Source organism: Bombina bombina, chromosome 7 (genome assembly GCF_027579735.1).
Source record: "Bombina bombina isolate aBomBom1 chromosome 7, aBomBom1.pri, whole genome shotgun sequence".
NCBI lineage: Eukaryota > Metazoa > Chordata > Amphibia > Anura > Bombinatoridae > Bombina > Bombina bombina.
This window is the reverse complement of record NC_069505.1, coordinates 551,391,241-551,416,641: the sequence shown is the minus strand read 5'-3', so window position 1 is coordinate 551,416,641 and position 25,401 is coordinate 551,391,241. Positions and strand designations below refer to the sequence as shown.

The window sequence follows — 25,401 nt, the reverse complement described above, 5'->3', positions numbered from 1 at the left end:
TGCCTACGTTAGTGATAGGAAGAGGTAAAGTGAGGTGTTAGTTTTAGATTCTTCAATCAAGAGTTTATTATTTTTAAAGTAGTGCAAGATTGTGCTGCTCTGTTTTAGGGTGTAGCTGTAGTCCATATCAGTCTCTACAATAGAGCTTTTGGTGGCTTTAGAGCAATGGGAACTTGTTGGACATAATTCTCACTGCGCCTCCCATACATTTATGCTGCCCTAACCCTGATAGCCTAAGCAAGATTACTCAGGCTTTATCTTTCTCCACAGGGCTATGGGAGGGAGAGGACCTCCTAAACCTTCTGAGCTGTCCTGCTGTCAGGCAGAATACAAAGGTAAGTGCTCACTTTTTATTCTGGGTCTGGGATGATCTCAGTAGAAGTGGAGCACTTATTGATCTGGGACTTATCTCCTAAATACTAAAGGAGGGGTTTTCAGCGACAGCACATTATAAGCAGGCACTGGGGCTTAGGAGAAAATTTAAGTGGTTCTTATATCTGGGGGCCTTGTGTTCACTAGGGCTGAGGGAAGATAAACTCTCAGTGGGAAGTGATACGTTGTTTTCATTTATAGGCTACGCTGCTGTCCAGCAAGCGGTAGCCCTATCTGCCCCCAGACTTCACAGATAGTCAGTTTTTCTCCCGGTGGCTTATTTGTTTTATCTATCATAATGGCGACCGGGAGTTTAGTATTGTAACGCACACGATGGGCAGAGCTACGTGTGGCGCCAATTTCGGCTGCGCACATCTTCTCCACTTCCATGTTTAGGCAACGGAAGGAGGAGTTTCTGTTTAGCACCATACTTAGTGTTTTTCCCACATCAGGGGGCCGGACAAAATATACATTTATGTTCCGGAACTCTTATGCCTATAGATCTAGACAGTTAGAGTCTGTTGACATCGTTTTCTAAGGCTTCATTTTTACAAAATAAAGTTTTTTGGGAAAAAGAAACAGTAAGGTTTTCAGAGGGGTACCTCAGCAGGGTATGCTGAGTTGTTGACAGGATTGGGCAGTAACTGCGTGATAAGTTACCTTCCTGCTGCACTTAAAAATAAAAAATTGTGTTTTAAAATTTAAAGAAACAGTAACGTTTTTATGTGATAAGTTTTTTTCTTCTAAAAATTTAAACTGTTTGCTTTATTAACTCATCCTGTAGACAGGGTGGACCAAGGGGCTCTCTTGTCTTGAGCTTGATATATAATGGTACCTTCAATCCTTTATGTTTTCTCATCTATTGTGAGAAAATTGTTTTATAAAAATAGACTTTCTCCTTCTAAGGCTCATGCTGTTTAGGAGTCTATTGTCAAGGGTCAAGCTATGCCACAAATTTCTCCCGTAGAGTACCACAAAATGTATTGCCCACATGCAGTGCCCTGCGGTCCCTTTCACTCTCCATGTGGGGTTACCTTGCATTTCAAACATTGTCTGTTTTTCCACACTGTAGGGAAAAGTGCAAGAGGATATATTTTCAATCAGTTAAATGTGATTGATTTAGTAGTAGCTATTACAAAGGATTTTTCCCTGTAACCTGAAAGAAGAGGTTACTTCGGTAGTTTTCTGAGGGGGAATTCTTAGACTCAGTGGGGTAGTTCCCCTATCTGATTCTTAGGTTGTTTTTCTTTCAGTTGTAGCTTAATTACTTCTATTGACTACTTAAAGAGGTTTTTGGCTACCATGGGCGACTCCGTCTCTACCGGCGTAGTCTATCCTAGAAAATCCTGTTATTTATACTAATATTGTGACGCGCCCTTCATGGTGGATGTATTTCCGATACCAGATAGGGCTATAAGGATATTTGCCCAGGAATCAAAGAATCTGGTTATTACCTTTTTCTCCTTTCCTATATTAAATAGGATGTTTTATATAGTAGACTCTATAACAGAGTCTTTGCCGTAGGAAGATACTATTCCCATAGTGGATAGTAGTTCTTTTTGGAACTGATGCAGGAGAAGAACCCTATGAAGGAAAGTTGAGGGTTTAAATGGACAACCTGCGGTTGGTAGAGCTACTGTCTCCAGTGCGGCGGAGTACTGGTTTGATGTGTTGTCTGTTTCTATTGGACAGACACTCTCCCCTTCGAATGAAAAGTGTAAAGGCCTTTAAGTGATTAATCTCCTTTAATATAGAGGAGTGATGGGCACTAGGATTCAGACTTTACCATACTGACCCGCAGAGCATTATGGTTAAGATCTTGGTCTGCAGTTGTTTCATCTACAGAATAGGAAATAAGCGGGAGGACGTCAGAGATAATTTCAGTTCTTCCGAGTTTTCTGGGGAAATACTTTCACTCCTTCTCCCAAGCAGGAGCAGTCTAAGCCTGCTGGTACCCCCAGCCAGGCTTAGAATAGGGGAAAACAGCACAATATTTCTGCTATTAAACCAAGTACAGCATGAGGGGCGTGTGCCTGATACGTAAGGGAGCAGGTTTTTCCTTCTTCGATCAGGCTTGGGGTTTGTGATTTCATGATCACTTGGGAATTTTGTGTCCCTGGAATACAAATTAGAGTTCAAGTCTTTCTCCCAGGTGCAGGTTTCTGCTTTCAAGATTGTCGACAGACAAGAGGAGAGGCGTTCTTACTCTACGTAGGAGTCCTCTCCGACCTGGGAGTGATAATTCCTCTTCCAATTAGGATCAGTGTCTGGAATTTTTTCCCAATCGCGTTCTCAAATCAAGAGGGGACTTTTCAGTCCAGGAGGGTCAATTTATTGACAATGGTGGATTTGAGGACGAGTTCTTACATATTCCTATTCACTGGGATCATTACAAGTTTCTTCAAATCCATCCCCAGGTGCTGGTACTTTGTGTTGTACCATGTATGGCTGTCCTTGGAAGTAAGGAGGCTTGTGTTCAACTAAAAGCTCTTTCTTTAAAAAGGTTCTTTTTCTTGAAAACACTTCCAATTCGTGGCTTGCCACAGCTCCCGAAATTTTCACGAGGGTTCTGGGATCGCTGTTGGCGATGCTTCGGCCATGGGGCATTGCAGTGGCACCTTCATTGGATGACATCCTAGCCCAGGCGCCATTCTTACAACAAGCAAGTTTCCACGCAGACATGGTGTTATCCTTCCTGAGATCTCAGGGATAAAAGGTAAATTTAGGAAAGAGTTCTTTAGTCCCAAGTACAAGGGTTTCTTTCTTGGGAATAATAATAGATTCCATCAATGAAGATATTTCTGACAGTAGTCAGGAAATTAAAGATTTTGTATACTCGTCTAGTCCTTCATTCCACTCTTCAGCCGTCAGTGGTCCAGTGCATTGAGGTAGTTGGTCTGATGGTGGTGGCAATGGACATCATCCCGTTTGCTCGGTTCCTCCTCAGACCCCTGTAGTCAAACAAGCCCAGGCAATGGGACGGAGATTATACAGACTTGTCTCCTCGAATAACTCTGGAGCAGGAGACAAGAGATTTTCCTCAATGGTGGTTGTCTCTGGCTCATCTATCCCAGGGAACTTGTTTTCGCAGACCGTCTCGGGTGATTGTGACAACAGACGCCAGTCGTCTCATGCGGGGAGCTGTCTGGGGCTCCCTAACGGCTCAGGGTGTTTGGACTCAATCAGAGTCAGTTCTTCCTTTAAACATCCTGGAACTGAGAACAATCTTCAATGCTCTTCTGGCCTGGCCCGTTAACCTCGGTCCAGTTTGTTAGGTTCCTGTCGGACAACATACCTTCAGTGGCTTACGTCACTCATCAGGGAGGAAGAGGAGTTCCTTAGCGATGACAGATGTTACCAAGATAATTCAGTGGGCGGAGACTCATTCTTGCTATCTGTCTGCAATCCACATCCTAGGGGTGGTTAACTGGGAGGCGAACTTCCTGAGCAGGCAGACCTTTCATCCGAGAAAGTGGGTATTCCATCCGGAAGTGTTCTCCAGCCTGATTCTTGAGTGGAGTCAGCCGGAATTAGATTTCCTGGCATTTTGACAGAATGCCAAGTTCCCGAGATACGGGGCAGGGTCCAGGGACCCCTGGGCGGAACTGACAGATGCTCTGATGGTTCCTTGGATTTTCAGTATAGCATTCCTGTCCGTTTGCACTTCTTCCTTGGGTCATTGCTCGAATAAAGCAGGAGAGGGCATCGCTGATCCAGCCCCTGCTTGGTTTCGCAGGATTTGGTGTGCAGATCTGGTGGACATGTCTTCTCTGCCACCTTGGAGACTTTCATTGAGGAAGGACCTTCTAATTCAAGGGTCCTTACGTCTCCTAAATGTAGTTTCTCTGAACGCTTAATTCTATCCAAGCAAGGTTTTTCTGACTCGGTCATAGAGACCATGATTCAGGCTCGTAAGCCTGTAACTAGAAAAGATCTACCATAAGATATGGTGTAAATGTCTTTATTGTTATGACTCCAAGAGCTACTCATGGAGAGTTAGGATTCCTATATTTTTGTCTTCTCTCCAAGATTGGAGAAAGGCTTATCGATAAGTTCCCTAAAGGGTCAAATCTCGGCTTTGTCTATTTTGTCAATCATTTTGTCAGGCCTTGGTCAGGATCCGGCCTGTGTACAGATCGGTTACTCCTCCATGGAGTCTGAATTTATTTCTTAAGGTTGTTTAAGGGGCTCCATTTTAGCCTATGCATTCCTTAGATATTAAGTTGTTATCTTGGAAAGATTTGTTTCTGGTTGCTATTTCTTCTGCTCGGAGGGTGTCAGAACTCTCGGCTTTACAGTATGAATCTCCTTATCTTATTTTCCATTCAGATAAGGTAGTTTTACATACTAAATTAGGATTTCTTCCTAAGGTTGTTTCTGATAGGAACATTAATCAGGAGATTGTTGTTCCTTCCTTGTGTCCTAATCCTTCTTCTAAGAAGGAAAGACTTCTGCACAATTTGGACGTGGTCCGTACTTTAAAGTTTTCCTGCAGGCGACTAAGGACTTTCGTCAGTCTTCTTTATTTGTGGTTTTCTCAGGAAAACGTAAGGGACAGAAAGCTATGGCCACTTCTCTTTTTTTTGGCTCAAGAGTAGCATACTGGACAGCAGCCTCCTGAGAGGGTTACGGCTCATTTCACGAGGGCTGTTGCTTCCTCATGGGCGTTTAAAAACTAAGCTTCTGTGGAACAGATTTGCAAGGCTGCAACTTGGTCCTCTCTTCACACTTTTTTAAAGTTCTACAAATTTGTCACTTTTGCCTCGGCTGAGGCAGCTTTTGGGAGAAAGGTTCTTCAAGCAGTGGTGTCTGTTTCGGTTCCCTGTCTTGTCCCTCCCGTATCATCTGTGTACTCTAGCTTGGGTATTGAATCCCAGTAGTAATTAAGATGATTTGTGGACTCATCGTGTCATAAAAAAGAAAAGAAAATTTATGCTTACCTGATAAATGTATTTATTTTTTGACACGATGAGTCCACAGCCCGCCCTGTGTTGTTAGACAGGTTGTGGGTTATTGTAAGCTTCAGACACCTCTACACCTTGGCTTTTCCTTTCTTTTCCTAACTTCGGTCGAATGACTGGAGTGGGAGGGAAGGGAGGAGCTATTTAACAGCTCTGCTGTGGGGCTCTTTGCCTCCTACTGCTGACCAAGAGGTGATTATCCCATTAGTAATTAAGATGATCCGTGGACTCATCGTGTCAAAAAAGAAATACATTTATCAGGTAAGCATAAATTTTATTTGTATGTCCGGTTGGTCCGATGAGGGCGCCTAGTGATCACAATATGATTTGTGTTTTTTTATTAGTTTTATTTACAAGCTTCAACTAGCATCCTGAGAGGACTTGAGGGTCCGTGGTTGCTTAGGGGCATGGGGGATTGGTTCAGTCCTCATTCGCCTTTCCATCTAGTGGGCCGGGACTCCGTTGAGATCCGCAGCGACATGCTCAGTCGTTTCCGATTTTTTCAGGAACTAGAGTGTTCCTTCCCATTGTCGGTTGGAGTCTTAGAGGATTTAGGTCCTTCATACCGGCGTTCTTACGGTTTTGCCTTTCATGGTCTCTTTGGAAGTGTCCTTTTAGGACTTGTTCTTTTTAGAGGTTCTCTTCCTTTGGTTTGAGACTTTCTGGACTTCATCCGTTTTTTCTGGCGGCTTTGGCCGCTTAATTAGGAAGTGAAGGCCGTGAGGCTCTGTCTTCCTTCGGGAGTTAGTCGTCTCCATATCAGGGGCGATAGGAGGTGTTGTCTCTTTTTCCAAGCTTTTTGCTTAGGGGATGTTTTTCTGCCTGGGTTCGGGATGCTTTGCATTCTTCTCCCTTGTGTATGGTCCTCTGGAACATTAATCTGAAAGGATTATGGAGACTAGCCTTTCTTTCTACTCTCTTTCGGGTGACTCTGTTCTCGTTCTCATTTCATTTAGTGTTGCCCTTGTTGTCTCGTTCGGCTCTAGAGAAATCTTTGACTTTGTCGCGGCCTAGCACATTGTGACCTCCGGCTAAGGGTGTTCTCTTCCTTTTGGGCTGGGAATTACGAGTAAGTCCTGTACCCGTTCTCCAGGTTTCCCGGTTCTCTTCCCCTGTGAGGTTTGTTTGCTTCAGAAGGGGTATCTTGTGTTCCCTGAGGGTGTCGTTCATTCTAGGACGATTCTAGGTCCCTCGTCGAGGGTTCTTGTCTTGGGTCCTTCTTGGATGTCTGGAGACTTATGATCCTGTGGACTGGTTCGGGACGACCCAGTTTTTTCAGGGACCCTATGTTGTGACATAGGGGCTAGCTTATTGGACTTGCAAGCAGGAAGGCCAGAGTTCACATCCTGGACAGGGAAGGTGAACACTGATCTAGGAAATTTCAGTACTGGCCTACTAACTCTTTGCACTTCTCACAGGTGCGAACTAAAGAGCATAAAAGAGATAATGGTTGGATAGTTAGTGGTGCCAAAGGCTGACTGTTACGGAAACAATTATAGGTGTGTATTAAATGTGGTGACTCACTAAAAAATGAATATAAAAATTAAATGCAAAAGCTGATTTAATAGTGGCAACCAAAAAAAATGTGTATTAGTGGTTGTCTTAATGGAGATTCATACAATATTCCAAATAATACGACAATAATATATTCAAATGTGAAAGGTTTAGATATAAAAAATTTAATTCATTAAATATGAAAAAACACAATAAAAATTGATGGACACAATTAAAAATGCCTAAAAGAAACAGATCAGATTATCTGAATACATAAAAACTATGACACCGGTGTCTCAATGCTAAGCCTACATATAATATTACAGGCTTGGCCAATACTCACTGCCTGACTATACTAAGCAGGTTCTGAAGTTAAAAAGTGGCTAGTAGCGGCTAGCAATAACAAGATAGGACACTATAGTTGAAATCCACAAAATCGTTAATCAGTTAGATTCAAACGCCAACAGATTAGTCCCATATTAGGAGCTGAGATTCGTAAAAGACCAGATGGACACAGAGATGCATATAGTGTAGAGATGTTATACGTAGATTCTAGAGCTGCGCATCTTCACCTGTCTCACGATTCGATTCGATTACGATTATCATCGTAACGATTCGATACGATTCGATTCTACGATGCATCGCGATGCATCACGATTACTGCACTATTTCTGCCCAATTTTTAAATTTTTCAGAAAAAAAAATTCAAGAAGTCAAAGTATTGAAATAAACTCTTTTTTTATTTTATTAGCTCAAAAAAGGACACTCTTCCTGTGGCAAAGTCTGAACACAGCAGACAACAACAGTTTATAGAACAGTAAATACTAAATGGCAATTGTTGTATTGGTTTGGAAACAATATTATGGCATCAAACTGTAGTTACAGAGTACGTAGTGTAAAAAGTGCAGTGCTCACAGTGTACTTCTTCAGTAAAAGAAAATATTTAAATGTATATATTATATATTAGTAAGTAGTACACTATACACTTGTAAAGAAACATGAACAACAAATAAATGTCTAACCTATCTATGTTGGTTTTAATTTAATTTCTTTACTTACTTAGTAATAATAATATAATAGACATTAAATTAAAACCCAAATAGATAGGTTAAGCTTAAGTTACCACCATAATACCTTATTTGTGTGAAAATTGTCCTCAGAAAACAAAACATAAATCCCTTATAGGTACAAAATTACAGGTGCAGTCCACTGTGCCTTCATGACTGTCAATTTGTGGCAAATAAACATCACGTGAAGAATCTGGAACACAACACACAGCACAGAGTGTGCACACAACACACATGTGATTGTGACATATACAATTAGTTTACACAGTTACAGACTTACAATAGTACTAGAGACTGAGAGAGAGACATTTAAAACAAGTAGCATTGAACTGAACTACTATAACTACAGTTTCTTCTTGATGATTATATTATCTTTATGGGATCACAAATATAATTAGTTAGTTATTAGTTACTGTTAAAGCAGTACTACACACAACTGAATAGTGACTGAGTCTGTCACTGAACAGTACACAGCAGTCACACACAAACAAACAATACATAAAAAAGGACACAGACATCAAGGAGTAAATCATGGTGAAGAAAGGGTGGCACGCCACTCACCTGAGGTGTGTGTGCTTTATTTTTGTATTGTGCTGTTGTGTGTGGCACTGTGTGTGTGCTGTACTGTCTGTAGTGTACAGTATATTTGTGATCCAATAAAGATTTACTCAAGGTTTACTCAAGGCTTTTCCTTCCCCTATAGTGGGGTTTGGCTTCAGTCTCACTCTCTGCATAGTGCACTCATAGACAGTTAGACAGTCACACTCACTAGACACTCAGACACTAGAGACACAGTGGGACACACACACAAACAAAAACATTCAATGGCACCACAGTCAGCCACAGTCACACTCACACTCATAGACACTTAGACAGTGACACTGGGACAGACACACAATCACATACAAACAAAAAAATTCAAAGGCAGTTAATACACTCATCTCACACACACTCATAGAGAATGAGATACATACAAACTTTTCAAACTGGCACTCACTCACAGACACACTCACACACTCATAAAGAGACAGTTAGACACTGCAGTACACACATTGTTATTGTTAACTGGTTGGTTATATTCGGTTAACCCCTACAGATCTGCCTGGGAGTGGGTGGGATGGCATTTGGGATTGGGATCATAAACAAAAACATATGATATCTTTCTTAAAGGGTCTATTTAAAATAGACAATTTTTTAGTGTGAATGAATAATATTAATAATCCCTTATGCAGTGTGCACTATGCACTCACTGCATTGCAAACAATACAGGGGTGTGCTGTAACAATAGCACAACATCTACAAAACAGAGCACTTCCTGATTGGCAAACATCACAGTAACACTAGAAGTAGTAATAGACATTATACAAGAAGTAGCATTGAACTACTAGATTTACTAACTTTGATTATCAATATCTTTATGGGATCACAAATATATTGTTACACAACACACACACAGTCACAGTCACACACAGTCAAACAATACCAAAAAAAACACACATCATAAAAAGAGTGAATCATGGTGAAGGGTGACACTGACTGACACGCACACATGAGGTGTGTGCAGTTGTGTGTTGTTTCTTTTGTATTGTGTGTGTGTGTGTGTGACTGTGACAGAGTGACGTGGTCGGTCGTGTCGTGTAGTGTACTAGTATATTTTGTGATCCAACAAAGATTTACTCAAGGTTTTAAGCTTCATTTTTCAAAAAGCTATAAGCTATATAACAGTAACAAATATAAAATAACTTAACAGTAGTCTGCACTGGGCAGTGGGGCACACAGCACTTTCTTCTGGATGTGCCAAAAAACATTAAATATTAATATTATAAACCTGAATCACTACTCAGAATTATGGAATATGTAGGTTTTTCTGTAAGAACACTAGTTGATCCACATGCTCTGGTTTGAGGGTGCTTCTTTTAGCCGTTACCACATCTCCTGCAGTGGAGAAAACCCGCTCTGCAGACACGCTTGTACCTGGGATACACAAGTATCGCTTTGACAAATGAGAGAGGAGGGGAAATATGACCTCATGTACATGCCACCATTTCAAAGGGTCTTCAGTGAGAGGCAGAGATGGGGCTTTACAATATTTCTCTATTTCCTCTTCAGCCTTGGCATAGGGGGTCTTGGGTTCTATTGTACCTTCAGTGTCAGTGAAAGACTGTCCCAGCAAAGTCATGAGAAGCGATGTGGACTTTCTTTTGGGAGGAGAAGGGTTATCCTCCTCGATGGCTGATTCTTCTTCCAGAGTTTCTTTTCCCTCAGGCAGTGGCACTTCATCCACGTTTGTCCTCCTAGATGTAACTGTACTAGTACACTCAATCTGTGTTTGAACAAAAGAATAGAAAAAATAGCATTCATTATTACCTCGAGCAGCCAGCCAGCTAATGCTATGTGTGTGCTCAGAGAGACAGTAATGCATAAATAAATGCATACAACAGCTCACATCTATTCAAGAAACATGATGCAATTAAAATTACCTCCAAGGATGCAGCCTCCTCAGTCACTCCTCTGTATATCTCCAATCTCTCCTCCTCTGTGAGAATAAAAGGCAGTCCCTTAAAACGAGGATCCAGGGCAGAGGCTGTATAAAGTATCTTCTTCTCTGCCTCACTGCTGTACCTCTTCAGGAGATCTGTTTTGATGGCATTCTTGATCTCATGGATCATGGGTGTGTCTCCCATGGTGTCTGTCATGTTCTGGAGCAGTTGTGCATTTAGAGGGGCAATGAGAGAAACAGTTGGATTGCGCTCTTCTGACATCAGTGTGGTTGCATCTTTCATTGGCTTTAATGCACTCACAGCATCCTCTGCATTTGACACATCTGTTTCGTTGAGAGTGCAGAGATCTGACTCACTTTTTCTGACTTCTGGAGACAACAATGTGGCACAGATTGCAGGTTGCTGTTCTAGGAACCTCTCGACCATGTCATATGAGCTGTTCCACCTTGTTGTCACATCAGTTATTAGCTTATGATTCTTCAGGCCAAGACATTTCTGTTTTTCTTTCAGACAGTGGTTTGCTGTAGTGCTGCGGTGAAAAAATGTTGATATTCGTCGCACTCTGCCTAAAAGCCTGGAGAGCGTGGCCACTTTCAGCGCCCGCTGGGATGCGAGATTCAGTGTATGGGCGAAGCATTTTACATGAGGGAATTTTCCAACTTGAGCAGCAACAATCATGTTCGAAGCATTGTCGGTCACAAGCACTACAGATTTATCGGACAGCTGCCATTCTTCCACGACACGAGACAGTAGCTCCGCCAGATGAGAACCCGTGTGAGACTCATAAACTGCTCTCGTTTGCAGCACATGCGACAAGATCTTCCAGTCCTTGCTAATGTAATGTGCAGTTACTGTTACATAAGACTCCGTCGTGACTGAAGTCCATGAATCACACGTTAGTGCGACTCGACTGGCTTGGCTCATTGATGCAATTACCTGAGCTTTTGTTTCTTGGTAGAGTGCAGGTATAACGTTTTCTGTTAAGTGATTGCGTGACGGGATCTTATAACGTGGCTCTAGTGTCTTCAACAGGTTGCGAAACCCAAGGTTTTCCACAACAGAGTAAGGCCGTAGGTCCTTCGCTATGAAAGTTGCCACAGCTTTGGTTATTCTCTTCCCTTTTTCAGAGTTGGGTGGCAAAGTTGACAGCATTGCATCAATTCTTGGCTGATGAGCTTCAGCTAGTCTTGTTATTTCCTTGGCAGTGGCACTGGCGACAGCGGCAGGGGTTAGCATCTCAGAGTGAAAACGTCTAACGTGATTTCTCAAGTTAGTAGTATTCCCTAGGTATTTAATTTTTGTGTGACAGGCTTTACAAACCGCGTGTGTCTTGTCCAATTCGTGCTTTCCAGTATGTTCATAAAATCCAAAATGTGCCCAGATGCTTGCTTTTAAAATGCTAGGTGCATTTTTTATCTCTCTATCTTTTTTGTCTCCCTCTGTCATTTTAGCATGACATGTACATATGTGACGGATGATGTTGTTGTCAACGTCAAACTCTGTCAGTGTTAAAAAAAAAAGAAAATACACTAAGTTCCAGTTGTCAAAATGTCAAGCCGCAAATGTAAAATCAACAAGTACTAGTAACTTCAACTACTTTGCCAATGCCATACATTTTGCGAACATAAATTTTAAAACAAATTGCATTGTGATAATTGCAGGGGACATCACTCACTCACTGACACAGTTACTGTAATATATTACACACTTAAAGGTGCAAAAACCCAAACATTTACTTTCATGATTCAGATAGAGAATACAATTTTAAATAAACATCATAACTAACTCTTCTATTATTTAATTTGCTTCATACTTCTCAGATATCGTTTGTTGATGACATATTAGCAATGCATTGCACAGCACACACATTACTTACTAAGTATATAATACTTTGTGCACAAGGAGGAGGCTATGCATTTCAACAAAGGATAAGCAAATTATATAATAGGGAAAGTTGTTTAAAATTGCATGCACTTTCTTGAATTAATATATTATTAAAATATTAGAACTTCAGACCAGGCCATCCATCCATGTGAAAAACATGTAGATAATAGATACAGATTAGACTAATAGAGACATTATTAGACAATAATAGTATACTATATTTATTTATAATACATTTTTTATATATGCAATATTATTCAATAATGCAGCAATTAATTATGCAGCAGCCTGAGCCTCAGTCAGCTCAGCATACTACGTTAAGTAAATAAGGCAAGTATTTAATTGTTACCCCTTATTGTGTAATAAATGTGATTGTGTACCCCTTATTGATTTGCTCTTACCTATTGGCAAGTAGTAGGCAGTTGAGGCAATAGGCAGGCATGGCAATGGCAATTATGGCATGGCATTGGCAAAATGTACAACGTTTTGGTAACTATTAACTAAACAAACAGTTAGTTAGTCTAATTCTCACCATAGGTCTCCTCCTCTGTCTCCCACAAAATAAAAATGAGCCCGCCGTATAGCTGTAGTATACCGCCGTGTACCATCATCAATCTCAGGCAACAAACTCCTGCTTTGCTGCTTTGCTCCTACTGCGTAACTTCGGCACTTCAAGAGACCGCCCATGAGCGCCCATGTTGCTTTATTGGGTGACGTGACGTCAGTGACGTCAAAACGATGTACCGCGCACTTTCGCGCACTTTCTTTTACGTTTCCTGGAGGCTGGTCACGTGGGTAACGTTAATCGATTATCGCGTCTCAGCGCATCGATGCAGAATCGTTTCATGCCGCATCGCGATGCATCGTCAAAACGATTATTTTTGACAGGCCTAGTAGATTCCCAATGGGATCAGAGTTCTCATATTGTGATTAGGTGGATACAAAGTATTACTCACAGTGGTTGAAAAGTTATTTTGTCTCCGAAATGGATAATAATGTTACAACAGACAATGTTATACTGTCAGATTGAGCATGTTGTATTCACTCACTCGTTCTTCGGCGTCCTCGCCTGAATGACTCACTTACTCTGTGAGAGCTGCCGGAATCTTAGATCCAATCAGTGACCGATGGTGGAAGTGCGCGCACTTATTCAAACCTTGGGCTGCTGGTTTCTTTTCCAAACTCCTACCGCTTCAGTTTGTGCCCCTTAGGCACGAAGAAATAATTGGTTATGGGAGTATTTCTTCGTTTTATATCCAGAATGTCAGGAGTAGAACGTCTACGTGTTTCAGCTGCTCAGAGCCTTTATCAAGATGATTCTATCCTACCGCTCCTCCATTGGAGTTCACATCCACCTTCGGGTACTGGTTATAAACTTTAAGGCCTGACTTGTCTTTCGGACGGAGTGTGCTTCTTTTCATGGGGAGTTTTTTTTCTCTGTTGGACATGTACACTGTTCTTATTTGTGCCCTTCCCTTTTGAGGGGATAGGATGTCTTCCTTATGAGCTGGGGTTTCTTCTCTCTGGAGGGTCATTGTCCTGCCCTGTGTGTAGGAGGTTGGATCAGGTGGCTTATTTCTTTATGGGGCAGCATCTGCTGCTCTGTGGGCTCCGTTCCACCTGTTGTAAATTGATCTCTCTATGTAGAGACTGTATAAGAGAGTTTTGTGACAGGTCTTCCTACGGATCTATTGCACTTTTCTCTGTTCCAGGTCCTAGGGGGTTATGCTTGGGAGTGCCTTATTTTGGATGAGCGTAATGGGTTGGCACCCGAGCTCTGCTGGGGTGGGTGAGTCCCCCCTTTTTCTTTCCATTCCCTGGGGGCTTGTGGTTGGGGTATTTTTGTCCCCCCTGTCTATTGGACATGTCTGTCGCTTTGGCTGGTGCGGTGTTGGAGCAGGATCTGAGATCTGTTGCTCTGCTATTTTGTCCTCGGAGCATTCGAGGTACGGTAAGCCTCTTTGAGGTTTCTCCTTTCTCCATCAAGATTTGTGGGAGGGACTGGCGGCTCTTAGATAGCCTGCAACGTTATACTCTGGTTAGTGGATACTTAGCAATCTGAAAGATCCTATCTTCAGCTGCCTTCTACTTCCCATGCAAGTATTTAAGTTTCAGAGTCATTTTTAGATGACTGCAGCGTGCATTGTTTTTTCTTCAGGTGTTGTTCGTCAGACATATCTGAGCTTGCTGCACAAGGTTTTGTTTCTGAATATTTCGGTATTCTGAGCTAGGACCTTCGTCTTCAGTTGCTTTCTAGAGTGCGGTTGCACTGTGTTAGGGGAAGATCCTCTCTCTGTTTCAGACTCCCAACCTTATCCCGTGGTTTCTGTATTTCTGGGGTCTGGGCGTTGCCTCCCATTGTTTCTTTGAGACTGGTTGGTTCTCTGTTAGCCTGACCCGGTTATTCTTTTTTTTGCTCTGTGTTTGTGCCCTTTTTTTTTTTTTTTTTTTTTTTTTAGTTTTCAAATGAGCTTTATTTTGATAAACAAAACATACACAGCATAAATTAAATGTACACATAGTACTTCAAAGCTGTTACAGTATAATGCTTCCTCACAATAGTCCATTGTACATGCTGTTTCAGTTTGTGCCCTTTTTTAAGGTTTTCTTTTTTTTTCTGGAGTTCCTTATGCTAGCTGGACAGCTAGCTCTGCAGTCTAATGCTCTGGGGTCTGGCTACTTTACACTGTAACAAACCAAGGGTTGGAAGTTCGATCCCCGGCAAGGTCTACTCAGCCTTTCCTCCTTTCGAGGCTGATAAAATGAGCAGCGCCTTGAGTCCCTTAAGGGGGATTAGCCGCGCTTTCAAGTACAATCTTGTTTTCTCTGTGTATTTTCTTCTTTGTGGAAGAATACGGTAGTTTGTTCCCTTTCTTGGGTAAGGGGTGTGTTGTTTCTAGACCGACTGCTGGGCGACGGTGTCTCTTGGAGGCTGTTGACTCGGTCCAGTCTAGTTCCTGTGGTCTCTAGCAAGGCTTGTGGACTATCTGCGGGTCAGTGTCCTGGGCCTTTTCCTTTGTTTTCAAAGTTGTTCTCGCTTCGGACGAGGCAGGATTTTGTTCGGTAGGGGTTTTCAGGCCTGGTGCCCTCAGAATGGGCCGCCTCTTGTACCCTCCCATTTTTTTGCATTCAGTGTCCTCTATAGCTTGGGTATTGTTTTACCAAAAGTAATGAATGCAGCTGTGGACTCTTTCCATTTATGAAGGAAAACATAAATGATGCTTACCTGATAATTTTCTTTTCTTCAGATGGAAAGAGTCCACAGCTCCCCGCCCGTGTTTTTATGTTGGGCGGCTGTACTTTTTGTTCTTCTGGCACCTTTTCACCCTGATTTTTCTTCTACTGTTCCTTGTTCCTCGGCAGAATGACTGGGGGATGATGGAAGTGAGAGGAGTATTTAAGCCTTTGACTGGGGTGTCTTTGCCTCCTCCTGGTGGCCAGGTTCTGAATGCCCAAATGTAATGAATGCAGCTGTGGACTCTTTCCATCTGAAGAAAAGAAAATGATCAGGTAAGCATAATTTAAGTTTTTAAAAACTGAAGTACAGCACTTTACTGAAACGCTTTAGACATGCACCTTAATGCTGACATTTTATATTTTTAAAGCTGTATGTAGCACTTTGTTTTTATATATATTCAATAAATGTTGTTTCAACATGGTTGAGCCTGCCTTCATCTCACTCTCTTTTTCTGTTAGTTAGATGCCCACATTAGATCAGGTCCCATAGCCTTCAGCCCTGACAGTAATAGGCCTGCTTCAGACTTTAGAACAGACCTATGGTCCAGAAGTCATGACAGATGCCTACATCAGAACAGATCCCTGGTTCTGAAACCCTGAGAGTTATATGCCTACATCACACATCAGACCAGACCCATGGCTCTGAAACCCTGACAGTTATATGCTTACATCACACATCAGACCAGACCCATGGTTCTGAAGCCATGATAGTTATATGTCCACATCAGACCAGAGTAAGAAATGACCGTTATAGGCCCACATCATACCAGACCCATGGTTCTGGAGCTATGATAGTTACATGTCCACATCACACATTAGACCAGAGTAAGTGATGACAGTTATATGCCCACATCACATATCAGTCCAGAGTAAGCCATGACAGTTATATGTCCACCCTGCTCCTTGGGTGGTAACTAGCCATAGAACAAGCTATTATGCTATTGTTTGTTCCCAGGTTGAGCACTTCTCTCTTTTTTAATGCAAATTATGACCCTGAGGGAGGTCTCCCTAAGGGTGATGTGGGAAGCCAGGGGTGGACCCGTTGCTCAGTGTGCCTAGAGGGATATGGCTACATATCACTGACGAGGCCCACAATAGGCTGAAATGTACGACTGGGGTTTTGCTGTTTCTCTTGTTCAGAGAGGGATTGCCTGGTATTTCGGGACTGGACTGCACTGTTAAGTCAGGATCAGACTGATATACTACAGGAAAGTTATTCTCTGAGAAAGGCACATGTTGAGCAAAAAGAGGCAGCTTCTTGGGTGGTAATTAGCCATAGAACAAGCTTATATTCTATTGTTCGTTCCCAGGTGGAGCGCTTCTCTCTTTTTAATTTATAAGTAAAAAAAGTACGATATAAAATCATACGATAGGGTGCGCTGTACTAATGCACAAGAAATGTGCGTGTTATCTGTGCTAACGTGTGGAAAAAAATATATTCAAAATATGGATCTAATAGTGATCATGAATTATAATATTGTGTTAGTATTGGCACTTATATGAATAAAAACACAAAAGGAATAAAATGTTTTTTAGTGTGTATGCCTGAGAAACTGAATGTGTCTAGTTTGGTGAATATGTGGCTCGCATAAATAGTGGTGTGTACTCAAAAAAGCTTCATCCCATACAATGTGCATACGGTATGATTCAAGTGATAAAATATTACATATATTGACAATAAATAGAATATTAAAAAATAAAATAAAAATACAAACGAATTCACATAAAGTGCAGAGTCAATGATAGATAGGTGAAATCAACACTGTCGGAATCAATAATTCTGGAAGGCTGCTCCACTCCAAACCGGTGGTAAATCGGGTAAACTGAAAAATTGAAAACACAAAGAGAGAGCGCCTAATGGTGTAATATCGTCAAGATCAAAAGTGATACAAACATAAAAAGTATCTGCCAAGTGGATACTCACAAAGAGCTTAGCACTCGCAAGTAGTGCATACAGGCGGGCTGACCTTTGTACAGCAGTCAGTACGCTGAATGTGTGGAAGTCGTGTCGAAGATCTGTTATGATAGAAAAAGAACACAGAAGACCAATGGTGCAATATCGTCTTTTCCGTGTCCATTTGGATTTAGACGATATTGCACCATTGGTCTTCTGTGTTCTTTTTCTATCATAACAGATCTTCGACACGACTTCCACACATTCAGCGTACTGACTGCTGTACAAAGGTCAGCCCGCCTGTATGCACTACTTGCGAGTGCTAAGCTCTTTGTGAGTATCCACTTGGCAGATACTTTTTATGTTTGTATCACTTTTGATCTTGACGATATTACACCATTAGGCGCTCTCTCTTTGTGTTTTCAATTTTTAATTTATAGTTATATGCCCACATCAGACCAGACCCATGGTTCTGAAGCCATGATAGTTATATGTCCACATCACACATCAGACCGGAGTTATATGCCCACATCACATATCAGTCTAGAGTAAGCTATGACACTTGTATACCCACATCAGGCCACAATAAGCCATGACAGTTATAGGCCCACATCAGACCAGACCCATGGTTCTGAAGCCATGATAGTTATATGTCCACATCACACATCAGACCGGAGTTATATGCCCACATCACATATCAGTCTAGCGTAAGCTATGACAGTTGTATGCCTACATCAGGCCACAATAAGCCATGACAGTTATAGTCCCACATCAGACCAGACCCATGGTTCTGAAGCCATGATAGTTATACCATTGCCTGGTATTTCAGCACTGGACTGTCATTGGGCAGGCTCAGACTGATATGCTACAGGATATTTTCTTGTTTTTATGCAAATTACTCTTAGGTCTCCCTATGAGTAAAAAGGGGAAACCAGACGTGGACTCCTTGCACATATGCCCTAGAGCAGTGCTTTCCAAACTGTGTGTCGGGACACACTAGTGTGTCGGCAGCAGTGTGTAGGTGTGTCCCTGCTTCAGCACAAATTTTTTGAAATTTAATTTTTGTAAATTTTTTTGGGGGTTTCTGACTTTCTGCCTGCCTGCCTGCTACACATCACATGGTTGACACGTGATTGATACCTAGGGCGTCACAGATCATCAACCTATTGGCGCAGCTCAGTGGGAACTGAAACTATTCCATTTGGCGACTGATTGGCTCCTGACTGCATGTGTAATCTCCTTAATTGGCTTGTGACTGCATGTGTAGTCAGTGAGTGGGACAGCAGTGTGTTTGCAGCGTGGGCAGTAGTCAATCGGACTCACCGAGCTCTGAGGGCGGCAGCTTAAATGCTGAGCTGAAGTCAGTGGGGTTTTTTTGCAGCTAACTCCCAGTAGTGCATTGCTGCTCCTGCTCTTGATATATGGATAGGAAGTGGAAGCTTAAAAATGCTTGATGATGAAATGTGTCTTTATCTAATATTCAGAAATTTTGTTCATCCCATCAACCTCATACATCCCACTAAAATATTAAGTAGTTATTGGTGTAGTTATTATAAACTTTTTTTAATTCTTGCACATACATACTGTTACTTGTAAATACATTTAGTTATTATATAATTTATGTATGTGTTCGTATCTCTTAAAACCTCCTTTTTGCTAGCACAACTCATTTACTGTGTCACGAAATGATGTAGGTCTAAAAAGTGTGTCACCAAGATGAAAAGTTTGGAAAGCCGAAACGTACGTCTGGGGTTTGTTGTTTTTCTCTTGTTCAGAGAAGAATTGCCTGGTATTTCGGCGCTGGACTGTCATTGGGCAGGCTCAGACTGATATGCTACAGGATATTTTTTTCTCTGTGAAAGGCATAATGTGCTAAAAGAGACTGCACACTGAGTGGCACTGGCCTTGTGGACAAGCATGGAAGTTTTTCTAGCTTTTGTTCTGTCTCAGTTTAGTGTGTCTCTCTATTTTCTTGTAGTTATAGGCCCACATCACAAGACCCATGGTTCTGAAGCTATGATCGTTATATGTCCACATCAGACCAAAGTAAGACATGACAGTTATAGGCCCACATCATACCAGACCCATAGTTTCGAAGCAATGATAATTATATGTACACATCAGACCAGAGAAAGCCATGACAGTTATAGGCCCTCATCACATCAGTCCAGAGGAAGCCATAACAGTTATATGCCCACATCACATATCAGTCCAGAGAAAGCCATGACAGTTACATGCCCACATCACACATCAGTCCAGAGGAAGCCATGACAGTTATATGCCCACATCACATATCAGTCCAGAGGAAGCCATGACAGTTATATGCCCACATCACATATCAGTCCAGAGGAAGCCATGACAGTTACATGCCAACATCACAAATCAGTCCAGAGGAAGCCATGACAGTTATATGCCCATATCACATATCAGTCCAGAGAAAGCCATGACAGTTACATGCCCACATCACACATCAGTCCAGAGGAAGCCATGACAGTTATATGCCCACATCACATATCAGTCCAGAGGAAGCCATGACAGTTACATGCCAACATCAAATCAGACCCTATTGTCTGCAGCCCAATCCAGTTATATGCATATTTCAGACCTTAGATCAGATCCATGGTCCTGAAGCCCTTGTCCTTTATGTGCCTACGTTGCATCTCAGATCAAAACCCATTGCTTGTAGCCCCTTTCTGGTATATGCACTTATGGGACCTTATGGCTCTAAGCTTCTGTGAGCTGTATGCCCACATCAGATCTCATATCCATCTCAGTTAGTTAAGTGTCTAGTTTAGTGTGAGGGGGTGGGGGATTTGTTTTACGGGACAGCCTTTAAAAAATATTCTATTGTCTGGTTAAATACTGAGCACCTACCAACCCTAATCATTGGATATTGCTCTGTACCTTTTCTCTACTCTGATATTAAAAACTGTGTTGTTTTCTTTGCTCTTATACTGTATTCATACTCTTGATTATTTGTCCTATCTTATTTTTGTCTTTGATTTCTCTTCAATCCTCTATCTTCCTTGCTTTTTTTCTCATTGTAATCTCCTCCCACAGTTCACACGTGCCCTCGCATGCACTTGAAGCTAGAGAATGGTCGAGCGGAGATACGATCGATAGGACGAGTTCCAATGGAAGGGACAAGTGTGCTCTTCTATTGTGACCCTGGATTCCTACTTGTAGGTTCCAGTCACAGCATGTGCACGAAAACAGGAAAGTGGGACCAGCCCAAGCCAACATGTCAAGGTGAGAAGAGGAAGTAAAAAAATAAGAGTTATAGAAAATGACAAAAGGGGGAGGAGCTACAGACTATCCCTCCCCCTGCAGGGTGATACAATAGAAAACTATGGCCCTCCTACAGCAGGTGACACAGAAAAAGCTATACATTTGCCCCTCCTCTTGCCAGGTACAAAGTAATATGAGGCTGTTCCTCTTACTCTAGGGTGACATATTGATACAGACAAAACGGAACTATAAGTTTAACCCTTCACCTGCCAGGTGACACAGTAACATGGATACAAGGTAGCTATCAATCTTCCCCTGCAGGTTGATGCTCACAGAACAAGGCTATTAGTCTGTCCTTCCCCCTTAAAGGGACATAAAAACCCCCCAAAAAATCTCTCATGATTCAGATACAACACACAATTTTAAACAACTTTCCAATTTACTCATATTATACATTTTGTTTTATTTTCTTGCGGCTAGATTACGAGTCTTGCGTTAGGCTTAAAAAGCAGCGTTGGCCGGTCCCAACGCTGCTTTTTAACGCCCGCTGGTATTACGAGTCTTGAAGGTACAGGAGTACCGCTCACTTTTTTGGCCAGACTCGCAAATACCGCAAATCCACTTACGTCAATTGCGTATCCTATATTTTCAATGGGACTTGCATAGCGCCGGTATTACGAGTCTGACCAAAAGTGAGCGGTACACCCTCTCCTGTCAAGCCTGGTACCGCATTTAAAAGTCAGTAGTTAAGAGTTTTACACTACAACGCCGTAGCATAAAACTCTTAACTAAAGTGCTAAAAAGTACACTAACACCCATAAACTACCTATTAACCCCTAAACCGAGGCCCTCCCACATCGCAAACACTAAAATAAATTTTTTAACCCCTAATCTGCCGAACCACACATAACTGCCACTATAATAAATATATTAACCCCTAAACCGCCGCACTCCCGCGTCGCAAACACTATTTAAATATTATTAACTCCTAATCTGCCGTCCCTAACATTGCCGCCACCTACCTACATTTATTAACCCCTAATCTGCTGCCCCCAACGTCGCCGCCACTATAATAAAGTTATTAACCCCTAAACCTAAGTCTAACCCTAACCCCACTTAACTTAAATATAATTTAAATAAATCTAAATAAAATTACTACAATTAACTAAATAATTCCTATTTAAAACTAAATACTTACCTATAAAATAAACCCTAAGCTAGCTACAATATAACTAATAGTTACATTGTAGCTAGCTTAGGGTTTATTTTTATTTTACAGGCAACTTTATTTTAACTAGGTACAATAGTTGTATTTATTTTAACTAGCTAACTATTTTTACTATAATTGTATTTATTTTAACTACGTACAATAGTTATTAAATAGTTATTAACTATTTAATAACTACCTAGTTAAAATAAAGACAAAGTTACCTGTAAAATAAAACCTAACCTAAGTTACAATTACACCTAACACTACACTACAATTAAATTAATTACCTAAATTAAATACAATTAATTACAATAAAATAAAATTATCTAAAGTACAAAAACAAACAAACACTAAATTACAGAAAATAATAAAGATATTACAAGATTTTTAAACTAATTACACCTACTCTAATCCCCCTAACAAAATAAAAAAGCCCCCCCTAAAATAAAAAAAAGCCCTACCCTACACTAAATTACAAATATCCCTTAAAAGGGCCTTTTGCGGGGCATTGCCCCAAAGTAATCAGCTCTTTTACCTGTAAAAAAAAATTACAATCCCCCCCCCAACATTAAAACCCACCACCCACACAACCAACCCTTCTCTAAAACCCACCCAATCCCCCTTTAAAAAAACCTAACACTAACCCCCTGAAGATCACCTTACCGGGAGACGTATTCACCCAACCGGGCCGAGGTCCTCAACGAAGGCGGGAGAAGTCTTCATCAAAGCCGGGCGAAGTGGTCCTCCAGACGGCCAGAAGTCTTCATCCAGACGGCATCTTCTATCTTCATCCATCCGGCGCGGAGCGGGTCCATCTTCAAGACATCTGACGCGGAGCATCCTCTTCTTCCGACGGCTAAACACAGAATGAAGGTTCCTTTAAATGACGTCATCCAAGATGGCGTCCCTTCAATTCCAATTGGCTGATAGAATTCTATCAGCCAATCGGAATTAAGGTAGAAAAAATCCTATTGGCTGATGCAATCAGCCAATAGGATTGAAGTTCAATCCTATTGGCTGATCCAATCAGCCAATAGGATTGAGCTGGCATTCTATTGGCTGTTCCAATCAGCCAATAGAATGCCAGTTCAATCCTATTGGCTGATTGCATCAGCCAATAGGATTTTTTTCTACCTTAATTCCGATTGGCTGATAGAATTCTATCAGCCAATTGGAATTGAAAGGACGCCATCTTGGATGACGTAATTTAAAGGAACCTTCATTCTGTGTTTAGCCGTCGGAAGAAGAGGATGCTCCGCGTCGGATGTCTTGAAGATGGACCCGCTCCGCGCCGGATGGATGAAGATAGAAGATGCCGTCTAGATGAAGACTTCTGCCCGTCTGGAGGACCACTTCGTCTTCGTTGAGGACTTCAGCCCGGTTGGGTGAAGACGTCTCCCGGTAAGGTGATCTTCAGGGGGTTAGTGTTAAGTTTTTTTAAGAGGGGATTGGGTGGGTTTTAGAGTAGGGTTGGTTGTGTGGGTGGTGGGTTTTAATGTTGGGGGGGGGAATTGTAATTTTTTTTTCAGGTAAAAGAGCTGATTACTTTGGGGCAATGCCCCGCAAAAGGCCCTTTAAGGGCTATTTGTAATTTAGTGTAGGGTTGGGCTTTTTTATATTTTGGGGGCCTTTTTTTATTTTGTTAGGGGGATTATATTAGGTGTAATTAGTTTAAATATCTTGTAATTTCTTTTTTATTTTCTGTAATTTAGTGGGGTTTTTTTTGTACTTTAGATAATTTTATTTAATTGTAATTAATTGTATTTAATTTAGGTAATTAATTTAATTGTAGTGTAGTGTTAGGTGTAATTGTAACTTAGGTTAGGTTTTATTTTACAGGTAAATTTGTCTTTAATTCTTTTACAAGATATGACGAGTCCACGGATTTCATCCTTACTTATGGGATATCGCCTCCTGGTCAGCAGAAGGAGGCAAAGAGCTCCACAGCAGAGCTGCATAAATAGCTCCTCCCTTCCCTCACCCCCCCCCAGTCATTCTCTTTGCCTGTGTTAGTGATAGGAAGTGGCAAAGTGAGGTGTTAGTTATAGATTCTTCAATCAAGTGTTTATTATTTTTAAGGTAGTGCCACAGTGTGCTACTTTGTTCTGGGATATAGCCTAGACCAAATCACTCTCTTCAGTGCAAGAAGAGAAGCATTTGGTGGCTTCAAAGCAATGGGAACTTGTGGGACATAATTCTCACTGCGCCTCCCATAGATGTTATGCTGCCCTGCTCGTAAAAGTCTGAGGGAGTAACTGCTCAGTACTTTTTATTTCCACAGGCCAATGTGAAGAGGAGGAAAGAACTTCACAAGCCGGGTGAGATGCCTTTCTGCCGGGCAGACAAAGTCTAAGGTAAGTGCTAATCTTTATTTTCTGGAAACACGCACACAGAAATGATTTAGCACCTTTATTTATGGACTATCCCTGGGGGTAAGTTTCAACGTCAGTTCTGTACCTCACAAGCTACACTCCCAGCGGCTTATTACTACTTTGACAGCCGGCGGAGAGGCTTATCCTATTTCAATACTTAAGTTATATAGGATTCTTGTAAGGGTATGGGTGATGTTACTTATCCCTGTGTCTTCCGCTTGCTATTACTGACAAGCCGACAGACAGGGTGCTCATATTTAAGCATCATGTGCTCTAACATAAGGTTCCAATGTGTTATTCCGGTAACAAGGGGAACTGACTGAGAGCTTTATTATGTTTTACTGACTATTGTTTTTCTAACGCTGACCCTGTTCACTTCGGCTTAGATGAGGCATTGCTTTCCTCAGCCGACAGGGAAATTTCTGTGTCCCATTCATACGGAGTGTACTGAGATGGCACCCGACAGGGGACTTGGTGCCTTTTTTAGTGTGTATTTCTTTAGTGCTGACTGGGGCTCCCGACGGCGCCATTATTTGCCGCGCTCCGGAGATTGAGCTCGATACGCCCACAATGGGCGGAGCCTTGTTACACGCCATTGTGTGCGCGCATTTACCTCCTTATTGAGCGGCTTCATTTTTTCCCTCGCACTATTTGTTGGCATACGCCCACGAAGGGGCGGAGAGTTATTAGTGCCAGTGTGCGTGCGCTATTGGGCTCATTTCTCTAACGAGTCAGACGGTGCCTCCCCGGCTGTTTTCAAAAGAACAACATACAGCTGGGAGGTTTTTCTCGCACTGTCTAGAGAGTTTTTAGAGTGCTTTTAGAGTGAGGTGATGTCTTCTCTGTCAAGTTAGGCAGAGAGGCGTCACAAGTGGCACGATTTCCAAGTAAAGATAGAATTAATTGGAGGTGCAGCTAATATGATCTGTATTATCAATCACATGATCCATTACATACATTTTGACCCTTATATGTAAGGAACATTCTCAGATGGTGTTGTTCCACATGTGTTATGAGAACTACCTTCAGTATTGGCTCCTATAAGCAGCATTTTGACTCTTGGCAATTTTGTACATAGATCTTGCCTCTATTTTCTCTTACATAAATTATACATGCTGTTGCAAGGTTTCTTTACATAGAGAACACTGCTCAGGGACTTAACCAGTTCGTTTTGCAGGTTA

The 25,401-nt window shown here is 41.7% G+C and overlaps 1 protein-coding gene across 1 annotated transcript in view; it reads left to right on the top strand.

Annotated features, from left to right (window-relative positions):
* Positions 1–20,470: 20,470 nt before the first annotated feature.
* Positions 20,471–25,401, top strand: part of GABBR1 (gamma-aminobutyric acid type B receptor subunit 1) — a 276,841-nt gene continuing 271,910 nt past the window's right edge. Inside the window, exon 1 of the mRNA XM_053721871.1 lies at positions 20,471–20,659. Within this exon, the coding sequence (XP_053577846.1) occupies positions 20,488–20,659 (172 nt within the window). The 5' untranslated portion in view covers positions 20,471–20,487. The remainder of the gene's footprint in view (positions 20,660–25,401) is intronic.